A 14,718-nucleotide genomic window follows, 5' to 3' on the forward strand; every position below is an offset into this window, starting at 1 on the left:
CAACTTCGAATGGGGGATACATCCAAGGTGGGCTGAGGCACTGGGGATCAGGAGTGATGCGAACTGTAGTGTTTTTTTTTGTTTCTAATAATTCTATCTCGATAAAAAAAAACTCAACAAAAAAGAAAAGAAAAGAGTGTGATTGTGGTGATAGTGCTCCCGTGGGGGTATCACCGGGCCAGTACTGTTGAGCCTGGTTTTTGTCTTGCCATCCATCCAGTGCCTGTCTATGAACTCTTTGGGGTATGAGAAAGTCAAGTTGCCACCCAGCCGCCAACCGCTTATAAAAGTACAGTGAAAGTATGAACTCGAAGAGAAGAAAGCAAAAGCAGGCCGGCGTGCCCGTGTTTAGTGGGCTGAAATCCCTCCTGAACTCCTTGAAAGTACAGAATCTATGAGGCAAACAAGAGCCTTTGGTGTTGAACAAAAAAGCTCCCTCAGCGGCGACGACTGTCCACAGAGTTGCGGATGGACTGGCGATCCAGGCGTCGCACGACGGCGCCGAGAACGACCTTGAGGATGCCATCGGCCTTCAAGCCGTTGGTGCTCCAGGTGGCCGTGTCGACCATGTCGCGAATACCCTGACTCTCAAGATCATCGTCCAGCTGTCGCAGAGCGGCGGCAGCACCGTACTCGTTGCCGACCTGGAAGAACTGGATGCCCACCTGGTGAGGAGGTGCCTCAAGGCTGTCAAGCTTCTTGGCGTTGTGCACGATGATGGCCTCGGGGTCATCTGAAGCAGCTCCGTCGGTAATGACGATGACATTAACCGGCTTGGTCGTGTCCATGCTGTCAGGTCGACGGGAAAGGCTGGCGATGTATGGCTTGAGGATGCTCTGCAGACGGTTTCCCGTGGGGGTGGCGCCTGTTGGGCGGACGGAGCTGAAAAGGCGCTCTACCTGGTGAACGTCACGGATGTTGTAGTATCCGCCGGGAGCCTGGCCCTCTGATCCGGAGCTGTTGGAGCGGTGGTTCAGAAAGTAGACGTCGATTCCATCTGGGTCGTGGGCTGTGCAGATTGGTGTGATGGCGGCGAGGGCATCACGAGTCTCTCGCCACGAGCGGCCGGACATGGAGCCAGAGTCATCAATGACAAAGATGGTGTCGAAAGTGGAGAGGAAGGCATACTTGTCCTCGGCACTGGTGATACTGGCAAGGCTGGGAGATGGCGAAGCACCGCGACGACCGGCCCCGACGTTGAGATGCGTAGGCTTTCTAGACCTAGCTCTGCTTTCATCCACAGGGGAGTAAGCGGGAGGCGCGTCGTTGACTGTGATTCAGGTATCAGTACTGGGCGGGGCTTGTCATCGTTGCACAGAGGCGAGGGCAGCTCACAGTCGTCAGAGAATGGATTGTTTGAGTTGAAAGGAGCCATGTTCTGATCCTGTGGGGATGCGCAGTGGCTTCGCTTGCTGGAGAACTTGTCCTTGATGCGGCTGAACATGGTTGGTGGTGTTGATGGAGAATGGAGGAAGGGCATTTTGACGGAGAGAGAAGAGTCTCTTTTAATATTCGAATAAGACGTTTATGAAACTATGTTTCAAAGCACCGTGAATCACAATCCTTTGAGTGCAGAATAAAGCCAAAAGTATAAAACAGACAATGTTTGTTTGCGTCTGTTCAGATATTCTTTGTGGCTTGATAAGTGAGTGAAGTTGTTCACAGTGCTGGCGGTGATGGTGATAATGATGAACCTTTGGAAGTCAAATGCCCTCTTCTATATACTACATGCGCATACGGTTTGGATTGCTTGAATTAATTAAAGCCTACCGATCTGCCTTGCTGCTATGTGTGAGAAGAATGTGTATTGAAGAAATGTTTGTAGAGATTGAAGGAGGCGGCGAAATGAACACAGCCCTAGTAGTGTAGCAGCCCTAGTAGTGTAGCTGTAGTGAAAGCGCCTAGGTACCTATCGCTCTACATGGAGCAGCAATGTTCTCTACACGCGCTACGCATTTTGGTATCATTGTGCGAACTGCGCCCTGGGAGCAGCAAGGCAAACTGGTCAAGTGGTTCGCCTTCCACCCTCTAATGCTTGGCCTTGGGGAGACAAAAAACCACCGGAATCGCTCCCATCTGTTTGCAGCGGCTTTGGCCGATATTTTTGGTTCCCCACACGTTGGGCTGTCAGCACAGCCGCGAACAAGGCAACCACAGCCACAAAGAAACGACGAGATCTCCAGCTGTCAAACACAACGTTACCCCTGTGTACCTGACTGTCGGGACACTTCAGAAGAGAAATAATCGACAAAAGAGAGACAATCCGAGATAGGGGCAAGTCGCCACCTTCTTATATCGCCTCAGTGCGATTGCACTTTTGTCCATGTTGCCTCTCATGGACCGTCTGTATCTCGCCGCCCAATTTCGAGTTGCAATCCAAGCCGGCCTTGGCTCGGCTTATTCCCCTGGTGACACTCACTCACTGCCCCAGCCTTGATCCATCCAATCGATGGCGTGCATGAGACCCATGATCTTCCCAGCCTCTCAGGCACTCACTAAGGCATTCAGGCACCGTCTCACATGCGTCTCATGGCTAACCTGAAGCATTCCATACCCATATCCCAGAAAAAAGGTCGCGGCCATGGTAAACAGAGCCGCAGTCTAACCGCCAGCGGCCTGCCAAAGAGCCGCAACCGAGCCCATATGCCAATGTACTCTGAGGTAGTAGGTAGGCAGTCAGCATTGGCGTGTTGTGTCGTGGCATATTCAATCCACCTGTCGAAAATGACAATGCTCCTGCGTCCAAGGCATTGAAAACACGGGGCAGGTTCGGTGAGGCTTCTGAGAAGGTCATCTCCACTGCCAAGTAAGCGGCCAAAGGGGTGAGAGAGGCTCAGATAACAATACGGCGTGATGTCTGTCTGAGGCCAGGGTGGATCGACACCTTCTCAAGGACCAAAAGACATCCCATGCCCTAATTTCAACCCTAGTAGAAGAGGGAAAGAAAAAGAGAGTTTTGCGCGAATAATCAAACGCTCAACTCCCTGACATGGTCACCTTCGACCGTGATACGGCGAGACCGTTCCCGCCTCGGGCCTAGTTGAGGGCTTTTCGAGGTGAGCACGGTGAGCAAAGCAGTCCCCTTGTCAAAACCCCCAAAACATTCCACCGCAACGTGGTTCTGACGCCATGACAACCCGAGTCGAGGGACCTCAGCGCCCGCCCGTCTCGTGATTCCTGGCGCAGTGTCAGTGAGTTTCGGGGCGGCCCTTGGACCCTCGTTTGGCCCGCGACCATCGGGTCCAACCGGGCGGCCGTCATGCCTCCATTCCGAACCTACACCGTGGTGATGCTGCTTCTGGTTCTTCTAGCGAGCTTCTAGGGCCATTCCAGCCCGTGCTTCCCTCACCCTGCCTCTCCACACCGGGAGGTGAGCTTTGCCCACATGAGACGCTTCGATAACCGGTTCCCAGGCCTCCCCATTTGCTGGTCACTACCAGGGCACCCCCAGCCAGATCCAGGGGGTAAACAGAGGAGGCCTCGCGTCCGCCGAAGAATGGATGGGGGTTCAAGGGTTCAAGGGTTTGAGGCTGTCAAGGATTCCGTATTGATTCGTGGAGGACGCTGAGTGTGAATCTTGGTGATAATGAATCAAGAGAAATGCTAATGCTCCAACGGGTCAAGGGGGACCGGGTCGGCAGCTGAGATCCGGGCGAGTCTCGTTCGCTCTGTGGACTTGGGTCCCCGATTTATGCGAGCTAAGATATTGTGGGATTGGTCCACCGGGGAAGGGACCAGACTGCCCGTTCCAGCAGGGTAACGATTTAGTAACGATTTCGATGCGTGCACCTGTAAGATCACCAAGATGTCGCTGTTGGGCGGGGGGTCGTTGGGTTGGGTCGAGATTGGGCTGGAGGATGGGGAAAGGAAAGGGTAAAAGTAGTTTGCTCCCGAGGTTGGGAATTGCGATGTGCGGTTTTTCTCAGAAAAGATACAATGATTTCTCTGTTGCTTGGACTAACACCATGGTCGCCAAGATGTGCTGGCTGAGACGGGATCGAGGTCAGCTCTTCCCTGCTAATTGCATTGTTGCTCCAGCCCCGGCATCTCCGCGTAAGCAGGGCAAGCCCGGTACGTCACTCTGCCGCTATTCCCACCGAGCGTGCAGAAGCATAGAGACAAGTGTGCAGAGCATCAGGAAGTCTCGGCACCGGTGAAAGGGGGCATCGCTGTTTTACGAAATATTGTAGTTGCCGCCGCAGTCGGGGGGAGCAAATGGTTGGACGAGGTGTCAAAAGTGTGGCGGTGTTGGCGCGGGTAGGGAATAGGCCTTGATAGTCCAGGCTCTACTCCTTCGAGAGAAGCGTCTCGACCGCCACCACGCCCGCGAACGGCCTGACAAGTCGTATCAGATGGCCGGAACGGGAACGTTTACCCCAGGATTGCCGTTGCAATGGGACGTCGACTACTGGAAGGTTCTGAATAGTGGCATGCTCCATCATCTAAATCTGTCAGGAACGGACGTGTTATGGATCCATTGCCAGCATGTAAGTGTACTAAGTGAAGCAGGTACTGTACTCTCGTAACATGAGACATATCCTCTGTCGCTGTTTGGTAAGTTATTGGCAAGCCTGTTGCCGCTGCCGCTGCCCATGATCTAATGCATCCATCCATCCATCCATCAATCCTGTTTGGCCGGCATCTCCAGCCCAGCCCAAGCCAAGCTCAGTCCAATTGCAGCCCAGCAAACGATGCCCATCACCACTAGAACCTCCCACTGTCCATGTGTCGAGCGTCAGTGCTCCCGCACCTACCTCCCCGCCGCTTCTTACTGCAGAAACGCTCACAGACCAGCCCAAGGTGGACAGTGACCGAAGAACCTGGTTCCAGGTGACGCTGTCAGTCTCTACGAATGGCTTCTCCAGTTTGGACACTGAGTGGCACTTGACGGAGCAGCGTGAGGCACCAAAACGTAGCCTGCCTCAAACTCGCGTCGCCGTCCCCGGCCGCCGGGCCCCCGTCCCACCCCCGAATTTTTTTGGTGTGCGACCCGACGCCATTTTGCACTTATATCCAATCCCCCTTTCAACATCCCCATCGTGTTTTCTCCTCTCTTCTTCCTCTTCTTCCTTGAGCTCATCCCCTTCACCGTCTCTCCTCCCCTTGTTCATTCTCCATCCTTTTTTCTCCCCGGCAAGAAAATCATCTCTTGTCTGCATGCCTGAACCAGCTGCTTCCCAACCGCGCAAGCACCACTTTATCTAAAGAGCATCTCTGGCACTCGAGATACGCGAGACCAGATTTCAATACATACACCAACCCTCTCTCCTCCACAACTCTTGATCTATCGCCATCATGTCTTTCGGTGGTCGCAAGTTCTCCATTAACCGCCATACTGGCGCTCCCAAGACCCTCGCTCGTCGCTTTAGCATGGGCGAGCCGTCGACAAACGGTACGCTTGCTTGTCTTGCCTTGTCTCTCGTTGTCGGTGTGGCTTTTCGCCGCCTCTTTCCCCCGCACGGGAGCTTCCCCTCTCTTGTGAAGCTCTCAGTTTGCCCCTCCAAGCCCTTCTGGCCGACTTGAACGGTTGCGCTTCGTGACTGCCCAGGCTCCATGACTTGATCGCATGAGCTCAGTTTTCGCGTGTCGTCAAAACCCTCACCGTTTTCTCTCACCTCCCTCACCTCACCTCCTTCACCGTCCCGCCTTTTCAGGCTGGGCGCCACCTTGGCTGGGGCGTCACCTTCCCCCTCCCTCCCGAGTCCCTACCCCTGCACCTTCCGACCCTAGCAAGGCCCGCTCTGCGAACCCCTCCAAGCTCCGCCCTACCCAGCTGCACCACCGAGCTTGGCTGCAGCGGGAGCTATCCTCACAACGTCATTCAGACCCTGAAGGTTGGGTTGACAGACAACAACAACAACAACACAATGAGCAACAATAGATATCCAATTCATAGATGCTGACCTTTTGCAGAGTTCCAGTCCAAGGTTCATCGTCAGTTCCGTAATGCCCACGAGGGTCACATGCCCCATGCCGGCCTCGACGCTAGCCGATCATCCACCGGTGTCATCTGGTGCACAGAGCGAGCCTCCGAGTATGGCTACCTCGAGGAGCCTGAGCTCTGGGCCAACCTCGGTCAGGGTGCCCCTGAGGTCGAGGATGACATCCAGGGCTGCTTCCCCCGACCCGAGTCCATCAACATCTCCATGGCCGGCCGAGAGTACGGTCCCACAGCGGGTATCAAGCCCCTGAGAGAAGCTGTCGCCAAGCTCTACAACCACATGCACCGTCAGGGCAAGGACAGTCAGTACACCTGGGAGAACGTCGCCATCGTTCCCGGTGGCCGTGCTGGTCTCATCCGAATTGCCGCTGTCCTCGGAAACTCGTACCTTTCCTTCTTCTTGCCCGACTACACGGCCTACAATGAGATGCTGAGTCTCTTCAAGAACGTGGGTTTATTCGGGCCTACCAAACAGCGCAGAGCCGCAATCTGACTGATCATGTATAGTTCGCTTCCATCCCTGTCCCTCTGTCTGAAGAGGATGGATATCATATCCACCCCGATAAGATCGCTGAGGAAATTGCCCGTGGTACCTCGGTCATCCTGACCTCCAACCCTCGCAACCCTACCGGCCGTGTCGTTGCCAACCCCGAGCTTGCCGAGATTCAGGACATTTGCCGTGGCCGTGCCACCTTCATCAGCGACGAGTTCTACTCGGGTTACAACTACACCAGCAACTGTGATGGTACCACCATCTCTGCTGCCGAGAACATTGAGGATGTCGATGAGGACGATGTTCTCATCATTGATGGTCTCACCAAGCGCTTCCGACTTCCCGGATGGCGAATTGCCTGGATCCTGGGTCCCAAGGGTGAGTTTCATATGCAACCAGAAGAGTCATGATTCAGTGCTAACTTTGCCTCGCAGAGTACATCAACGCGTATGTTACGGATAAATCTACACTTGAGGCTACGGATTACTAACATTGTTTAGCATCGGCTCCTGCGGTAGCTACCTCGATGGTGGTGCCAGCCACCCCTTCCAGGAGGCGGCCATTCCCATGCTCGAGCCCGAGGTGGTGCAGAACGAGATGGTTCACCTCCAGGCTCACTTCCGAGTAAGTTTAGGTGGCAACCAGCGTGAACTGCACCTCGCTAACTATTGTCTAGGACAAGCGTGACTACGTTGTGCGACGCCTCCGCGAGATGGGTTTCGTCATCAAGTACGTGCCCGACTCGACCTTTTACCTGTAAGTTGTCCTGTCTCGGTTGAGGTTGTTCAAGTGAGACTAAGTGTCGGTTAGCTGGCTTAACCTGGAGGGTCTCCCCGAGTCGATTGCGGACGGCCTCAACTTCTTCCAGGCCTGTCTGGAGGAGAAGGTGATTGTGGTTCCTGGTATCTTCTTCGACCTGAACCCCTCGCGCCGCCGTGACCTGTTTGACAGCCCTTGCCACCACTTTGTGCGTCTGTCGTATGGTCCTAGAATGGACGTGCTCAAGATGGGCATGGATGCTATTGAGCGTGTTGTCCACAAGTAAGTTGCTGCCATCTGATGTATGTGTCATGAGACGATAGCTGACCGACTGCGCAGGCACCGCAAGTCTACTTAGACGGTGTGTCATGGATGGGGTGCATCATGGAATGGCCGTTGTGTGTGACATGTGAGGCGGTTGTGCTTTGGTGTCACTGCCAATGAGTCAAAGCTGGGTGCACAAGGAGGAGTGGAAGGGAAGTCTTTTTATAGACAATCTCTGGAGTGACCCCATAGGAAAGCTACGCTCAGGCTTGCCCTGTGGATTGGCATTTTCACTTACCTACCTGCTATGCCAGGATTGGGCAGTCGGACCGTCACATTACATTAGCTGACGGTGCTTGTTTCAGTGTTGGGTGGCGTTTGCATAGCAAGCCCTGTAGAGGCCTGGATTTGATGAATTTGAACCGACAATTTCCATTGCTATCCTTTAGGTGTTCATTATCATGATGACCATCCCACGCCGAGGCCATACATGCGGGTATTCCACCGCATATCTGCATCTATCACGTCTTATTTCACCCCAGGTTTGCATCTCGTCATCGCCCCTGCTCCCGCAGATGCCTGCCTCGAATCCCCAACGCGACAATCTGTGCCTATCACGGCCCTCGGCAACCTCCCAGGGTCTCGATGGCATCATCGGATCCCGTGGCGGAGATCTGCCCACCCGCCCTCCTTCTCCAGCACTGCAGTTCCGATCTCCCGTTGGGAAGAAGCAAGAACCTGCCCGTTTGGGTCTGAATGTGGTTACTGCTCCATTCCTCATTCCGCATCCCCCGCATGGCCAAATCTCTAATAGACAAGGATATTCTAAAAAAGATCCAAGGAGATCGGTCGTTGGTGTTGTGTAATCGCCCTTTGTTCCCTTTTAGTTAGCGGGCCGTCAGACCGAGACTTCTGAGTGGCTGGTTCAGACTCCATCTCGCACTTTCTTCACCTTTCCACAAAGCTCCGCCGCAATTGCTACTACAACCTTGACCTTCTCTGCCAAGGTTGATATTTTTTGACGCCTCGTTGTCAAAAGTGCGACCAACCAAGGCTGTCTCTTTTTTGAGTTTTTGGCTATACGGCCGAGTTAGTCACACTTGAAGTCGGTAGTTGAGGCTTACCGCGGCTATTTTGCGATCAGCGATTCAATCTTGAAGAGCATATACACCACATACAACTACAACTACACTCGCAAGCCATGCTCACGCGGCTGCCACGCCTTACTTTCACACGCCTCTACAGCACTATTATTCCACCCTCGTCTTCAAAGCCTTCACAGGCGTCTGCAGCAGGCAACATGTCCGAGTCCACCCCGGAGGACAAGAAGCAGCCCCTTCCACTCCCGGCGCCCGAGCAAGACACCGCCGCCGGCGGCAGGGGCGATGGCGTGATGGCGCTACGCGTGGGTGAGTCCGTCCGGCTCGACGCGCTGGGCCCGCTCGTGGTCAACGCCGACGGGTCGATGGGAAGGGTTGGTAATTGGGCGGGCATGACCGAGGGGGAGAGGGAGGCCACGCTGAGGCTGCTGGGGAGGAGGAACAAGCAGCGTCTGGAGGCTCTCAAGGCGAACAAGGCCGAGGAGGAGAAGCAGAAGGGGGAGTAGAAAGAGAACAGGAGGCTGGGGAGATAAGGGGAGGGATAGAGTTTGGCGACGAGCCGAGTGTACACTACGAGAGCCTGACACGGCAAAGGGAGACGGCAATGCAGAATGGAGAGGATAGAGTGGACGACATGATTCAGAAACACCATGGAGATGCAAATGAGAAGTCTAGATGTGTTGAACATGTTAAAAGAAAAGTGTACGGATCGAAATTATCGTATACCCGTTGATATCATTGCAGACAAAACAAAATGTCCTCCCAGGTTGTCTTCCTGTCATCCCAAACCAGGACCTGTTTCTAGCCAGCTGCTTTCATCACAGCCGTGTTGTCCATTCATCCACTGAACCATCTCAACCAATCCCCTTGCCGAGCCTCACATGTTTTTATCTTGTATGTCGTCTGTCTTGGGCAGCCTTTATGGCCAACCTCTGGCGCCTCCACGCATATATACTCCTTGTAGATTTCCCCCCCAGACCAGGTCTCGCAATATTCAAATCAAACGCCACCACCCCGTCCACTTGATGCAACCCAGACAGAAGAACGCCGCCGGCCTCCCGAGATCCGCATCACACATGTTTCCCGTAAGCTGTCGTTGCGCCGCACCGAGAGTTGTGTGTCGCTTGTTGTTGACGATCGGATTACCTTGTCTCCTCCTTGACGGGGGAGTCGGATTTTGACTCGGGCTTGTTCTTGTCGCCGCCAGTCTTGGAGGCGGCAAACTCCTTCCACAGGGTGACGATCTCGTCGTTGCCCTCGTTCTTCTCGACGAGGAGGTTCTTGAGCCACTTGTTCTCCATCTCGAGCTGCTGCACCTTGCTCTCGAGGGAGGTGACCTTCTCCGACATCTCCTTGGCCGACTTCTCGAGGGCTTGCTCGCGCTGCTTCTTCTTGATGCGGAAGCGGGCGCTGGCGGCCGTGTTGCGCCTCCGCTTGTCCTCCTCGGCAGCCTGGCGGGAGGCTTCCTCAAAGCTCAGGGAGCGGCCCGCGCCGGGGCCACTCTCAGACTTGCGCTTCTCAGCGGACTGGGGGGCGGGTTGCTGGCCATAGTGGGCAGGCTGTTGCTGCTGCTGCTGGGGGACGGGCTGATAGGCGGAAGAAGGGTTGGGCTGCATGGCCTGGAAGTTCTGAGCACCATCCGCGAAGCCGTTCAAGGGGGTCGACGGATAGGCGCTGGTAAACTCGGGGAAGCTAAATTCACCTGCCATCGTTCGGTGGTCAGTCCAAGTGGGAACAAATAGTCAAATGTCATGACCAGAGGCAGAGGAGAAGAAGATAGTAGGTAGACATGGACGATTGAAGAATAGTAGATGTTGAAGCAGAGGCCATGAGGCCTGGGGAAGAGGCCTTGCCAACTTGGGAAGGGACGGGTGAGGTGCAGGGATGAGAGGCGATGTCGTGATCGGTGTCGGCAGATCACGAGATATTGCACCATAGACACCATCGCCCGCCCAGCCACTGAGATCAAGCTTGACCCCCCGAGGCGGGCCACCCTCGAGCAGGCCTGCATCTGGAGGAGACAACTATGTCCCAATGACAAAAGGGCGCCATGCACACAAGGCGACAGGGTAGACTCAGAGGAGGTGGGGGTTTGGCCGGTTAGTGAAGCGGTCGAGGCGCTGCTCGTTTCCCATCAGGGACCAGCATGAGATGTATCATTCTCGCCCGTCCGCTTGGATCGTGACCATGCAATCTCCCCGCGAGGAGAGGCGAGAGTTGCAGATTTGAGATGAGAGAACGGGGAAACGCACGGGTTTCTGGTCATATCATTCTCATTTCAGTTGCAGAAATATTGAAACGACAATATTTCTGCTAACCTTGATGAAAAATGATGCCCATAACTCGCTCGCTGTGCCTCACTCTCACCCCCAGCCTGACAACCTCTCACTCCCCTCCCTCGGCAGTTGTCCCCAGTCCTCCGGGAATTGAATCTCGACACAAAACGTAGACGGTAAAACTCACCCTGGATGAAATCAAAGTTGGAGAGGTCGCCCACGACAGAGGGAGCCGGGGTCATGCCGTCGGAAGGCGAAGTGCTCGGGGGAGCCTCCATGTCAGTCTTGACGGGATGGGCCTGGTAGTCGGTGTTCTGGCCAGTCTCAAAGTCGAAGAACTGGGTGTTGGTGAACAGAGCAAGGTCCTCCTCCATGTTGAAGGGCTCGTCGTTGGAAGTCTCCTGGCGGTTGATGGCATTGAGGTCGCGAAGATACTGCGACACATTGGGGCCGCGGCGGCCGTTGTAGTTGGACATTTTGACTGATGTGGCCTGTTGGACCTTGGAACGAATAAATGGAAAAAGATTCCTCCTCTTGCTCAGGTAGTTGGCGTCGAGTTGCTGTCCAAGATTCGAGGCCGAAAGCGGCTCACTCACTCAAAAAATAAATAGCGAGGGAGCGGGGTTTGTGCGGGCTTGCGGGACAAATTTGTCGGGCCTGGTTTTTGGTGACTCAATGAATATCGCGGCGACAAAGGGCGAGGCTTGCTGTCGGCATCGAGTGTTGTCGTCGTCTTGGTCGTCGGCGGCGGCAAAAAAAGTCTATTCTCGCTGGGCGTCTGTCTCCTCGAGGTCAAAAGAAGAAGAAGTCAGTCTCGAATGTTGGGGGAGGAAGTGGAGGAAGAAGGAAACGTCGACGAACGGAACGAGTGCTTGGACCCGGGCGGGCAAGGTTGGTTTTGCTCAAAGTGGACGCCTCTGGCGAGGCCGATTGCCGCCGAAGCCACCTACCGCACCAGGTGCCAGTGGGTTTAGCGGATGGAGTGGGCAGAGTGGGTAGTGGGCAGTGAGCAGCCGGCGGCGACTGGACAGCGAGAGAACAGTATGTGGGATGGGTGGCCACGGTGGTGCGCCTGGAGAGGTCTAGCGGCCCATTGAAGCGAGGTGACCCTGTAATGGACTCTCTCATCTTCCGCGTGGGCGGCCTGGGCCTTGGCAATCCTGGCAAATCCAATGGACCACCACCCATCCATCATCCTTGGATCCAGGCAAAGGGCTGGATCCCAGGCACCTGGGATGGCATCTCTTGTCCATCTCGTGTTGTTCACTCCCTCATTCATTCATCTTTACATCTATAGACTCAAAGTTTTTCGTCAATGACGGCTCAATGCGTTTCCCCTTTCATGCCTCAATACCCCTCAGCGCAACAAAGGCAGAGTTGCAGCCGCTGCTTACAAACCCGAGTACCTGGGGATTGCTTAACAATCACGCATGAGAGCGCCGTCATGGATTTCCCCTCTCACAGGCTCAAGATGGATCCCCCCACGTCAACGGCACCACACCCAACCCAAACCCATGAACAACCGGGACCCTGCGTTGGGATGCTCACACACGCCGACTCACTTGAACTCCCCGCCCCCTGTCGCTTGTCTGCAGATTTTGATGCCGTCCTGGATCTGGAGAGTGGGCGCGCGTGGGTTCTTTTCCCTCTTTATTTCACGGGTAACCTCTCCGTCATGCTGGGGATCCAGACCTGTCACCATAATATGCACCAATCTCTCGATTCGTATGAGTGATTATCCCGTACGAGGTCATGCCAGGTCACTCCAACCCGGTCTCTGCCTGTTCGTCCTCGGGGTTCGTCCGTGGTTTGGGACAGACGACAGCACTCCACTCACCTCATACTACTAACACGTACGTACAGCAGTAGCACGCTGTCAGAGGAGAACATCCCAGCATTTACAACCGCGCAGAGCTCGGCACAGCAGCATGGGAAACAAACTCGGCAAAGCGTTCAGGGTCGCGTGAAGCTAGCGTTAGCCACGCGGAAAGTGGGAGCACAGGTACAATCAGCCAGCCAGCCAGCCAGCGCTCTCAGCCAACAGTCTTCTCCCTTCAGCTCTCCCAGCACAGTGGCAAAACCGGGCGCCTTCGGGGAGTTCGTTCTGCCCAAGACGAGTCAACCATGTCGATTCTAACTGTATTATTCCAAGTATGGCGCCCAAGACATCCTAGTGTCCGGCACCGGGAGCCTCCAAGTCGGTGAATGAATATCGCGCACACAATTTTGATTTTCCTGCTCCCTGCACAGAAAAACTCTGCCCGGACCGAAAACTCATGGAGCAGGAAGGCATACGCAAACATCCCACGACACTTCAATGTCAAAGACAAAGTAGTTCGAGGATCTGCATCCCGACATCCACCACATCGGGTGCAACATGGCACGGTACCGTTCGCCGTTCAAGAGACTCCCCGAAGATTCACTCACAGCTGCGTCCCACTCAGTGAATCCATAATTAACGGCGTTTGGTCATTCCAACGGATCCCACGCTGTCCGTTCGTGACACTCTGAGACATCCGTCAACGAAGCCCCTGTCCTGTCGCTCCATGCGCATACGATCCAGCCTCAGAGACACCCTCGTGCGCTTTTGCGGCTGATCTTAGCCCATTGGGCTAGGCACAGTGGAGGTCATTCCCTGTGTGCGCGTGGGGAGTCTGCCAGCCGCAGGAGCCCTGTTCATCTTTGTTGCTTGTCGCCTGGAGGTGATGAAGAGACGACATTATCAAACAAGTCTCCACGAGCCAATCCTCGTCCTCATCACCCACAAATCCCGCCCATTTTCCGAACTCCCCGACAAATTGGGGCCCCAGCATCTAACCTGTGGAATCATTCTCCAGAAGCAAGTCTCCCCGGTGTCTCGCTTGTCTGCGGCCCCAGCTCCTTGGAATTTGCCATGACACATCTCATCAAGGAGCTTGACCTCCGTTTATGGACCGTGTGTTGTTCCGAGGCACACGCTCACACAGCTTCAATAGCTCCCACAGCTTTCCACCCACACACACTTTATTCTTGAGCCTGCAAATGCGACCCTTTGCCCTTGATGGTCCTCGCGCATCTGCCGGTCGGATCTGCAACCTCGACGAGGAAACGTCATACCCCCTGCCTCTGTGCTGCGTGGGGGCTTTCAGAGGGAATCCTGACGTGTGGGCGGAAATCAATTCCCTCCATGGCCTGCTGTGTCGTCAATAGTTTGCCTCACCATCTCGAGATCATCATGAGTGGCATTGTAGGGTTTCTGGACCCTGAGGCCCAAGCGCCCTCCTCTTAATCTTTTCATCCCTTGTCCCGTTGGGCTCAGCCAGTCCCGTGCCTTTCAATTCATCGAGACTATTCTGGGAATCCCTTGACGGTGGAGGTGGAACAAAGCTGGCAGTGTCCCGAGGAACAAGACAAGGCACCAGAGGTCCTGGACCAATCGAAGGAGGATGGCCGCATCTCCGAGTCAGACCATGCCCACGTCCGAGTCGACCCATCGTTAGAGCCGAGATGGCTTTGTCTCCTTTTGAGAGGCTGCAATCCCGAGAACAAGCGGAGGACAACCTCCATGAAATCACATCGGTGTCAGTCCATTGGTTGGGCTCTTGATGAGGCACCCATGAATGGCATGCATTACTGTAGAACTTCCAGACGTTGTTCCCAGCTTCGGGGAATTCGCTTGGAACACATAGGCACGTGAATGATCACATGACCTAACCGTGACTGAGCCCACTTGAGCCACAGATGGCCCGTGCTCACGAGGTGGCCATCATTGGTAGGCCTTGCGACGCGACTGAATGAATGTGTCGCGACTCATCAAAGCATCGATATTTGTTCATTTGCAGGATCTTGGAAATTAACTCACATCTGATCTCCAGTCTGGGCCAGCGGGGCAGCCTTGTTGTTTTG

The 14,718-nt window shown here is 54.8% G+C and overlaps 4 protein-coding genes across 4 annotated transcripts; 2 read left to right on the forward strand and 2 right to left on the reverse strand.

Moving 5' to 3' along the window:
* Positions 1-437: 437 nt before the first annotated feature.
* Positions 438-1,480, reverse strand: NCS54_00532100 (VWFA domain-containing protein; the record flags this gene model as incomplete). The annotated part of the gene is made up of 2 exons (XM_053150832.1): positions 438-1,270; positions 1,336-1,480. The coding sequence occupies 2 exons, from the start codon at positions 1,478-1,480 to the stop codon at positions 438-440; spliced, it is 978 nt and encodes a 325-aa protein (XP_053006807.1).
* Positions 1,481-5,295: 3,815 nt separating this feature from the next.
* Positions 5,296-7,551, forward strand: NCS54_00532200 (Aminotran-1-2 domain-containing protein; the record flags this gene model as incomplete). The annotated part of the gene is made up of 8 exons (XM_053150833.1): positions 5,296-5,392; positions 5,914-6,389; positions 6,449-6,812; positions 6,869-6,881; positions 6,935-7,058; positions 7,111-7,190; positions 7,245-7,475; positions 7,533-7,551. 8 exons carry the CDS (start codon positions 5,296-5,298, stop codon positions 7,549-7,551), a joined length of 1,404 nt encoding a protein of 467 aa, XP_053006808.1.
* A 1,107-nt stretch (positions 7,552-8,658) lies between these two features.
* On the forward strand, positions 8,659-9,063 carry NCS54_00532300 (Hypothetical protein; the record flags this gene model as incomplete). Its single annotated transcript, XM_053150834.1, has 1 exon — positions 8,659-9,063. One exon carries the CDS (start codon positions 8,659-8,661, stop codon positions 9,061-9,063), a length of 405 nt encoding a protein of 134 aa, XP_053006809.1.
* Positions 9,064-9,699: 636 nt separating this feature from the next.
* Positions 9,700-11,309, reverse strand: NCS54_00532400 (BZIP domain-containing protein; the record flags this gene model as incomplete). Its single annotated transcript, XM_053150835.1, has 2 exons — positions 9,700-10,259; positions 11,021-11,309. The coding sequence occupies 2 exons, from the start codon at positions 11,307-11,309 to the stop codon at positions 9,700-9,702; spliced, it is 849 nt and encodes a 282-aa protein (XP_053006810.1).
* Between the last annotated feature and the right edge of the window lie 3,409 nt (positions 11,310-14,718).

Source organism: Fusarium falciforme, chromosome 4 (genome assembly GCF_026873545.1).
Source record: "Fusarium falciforme chromosome 4, complete sequence".
Lineage (NCBI taxonomy): Eukaryota > Fungi > Ascomycota > Sordariomycetes > Hypocreales > Nectriaceae > Fusarium > Fusarium falciforme.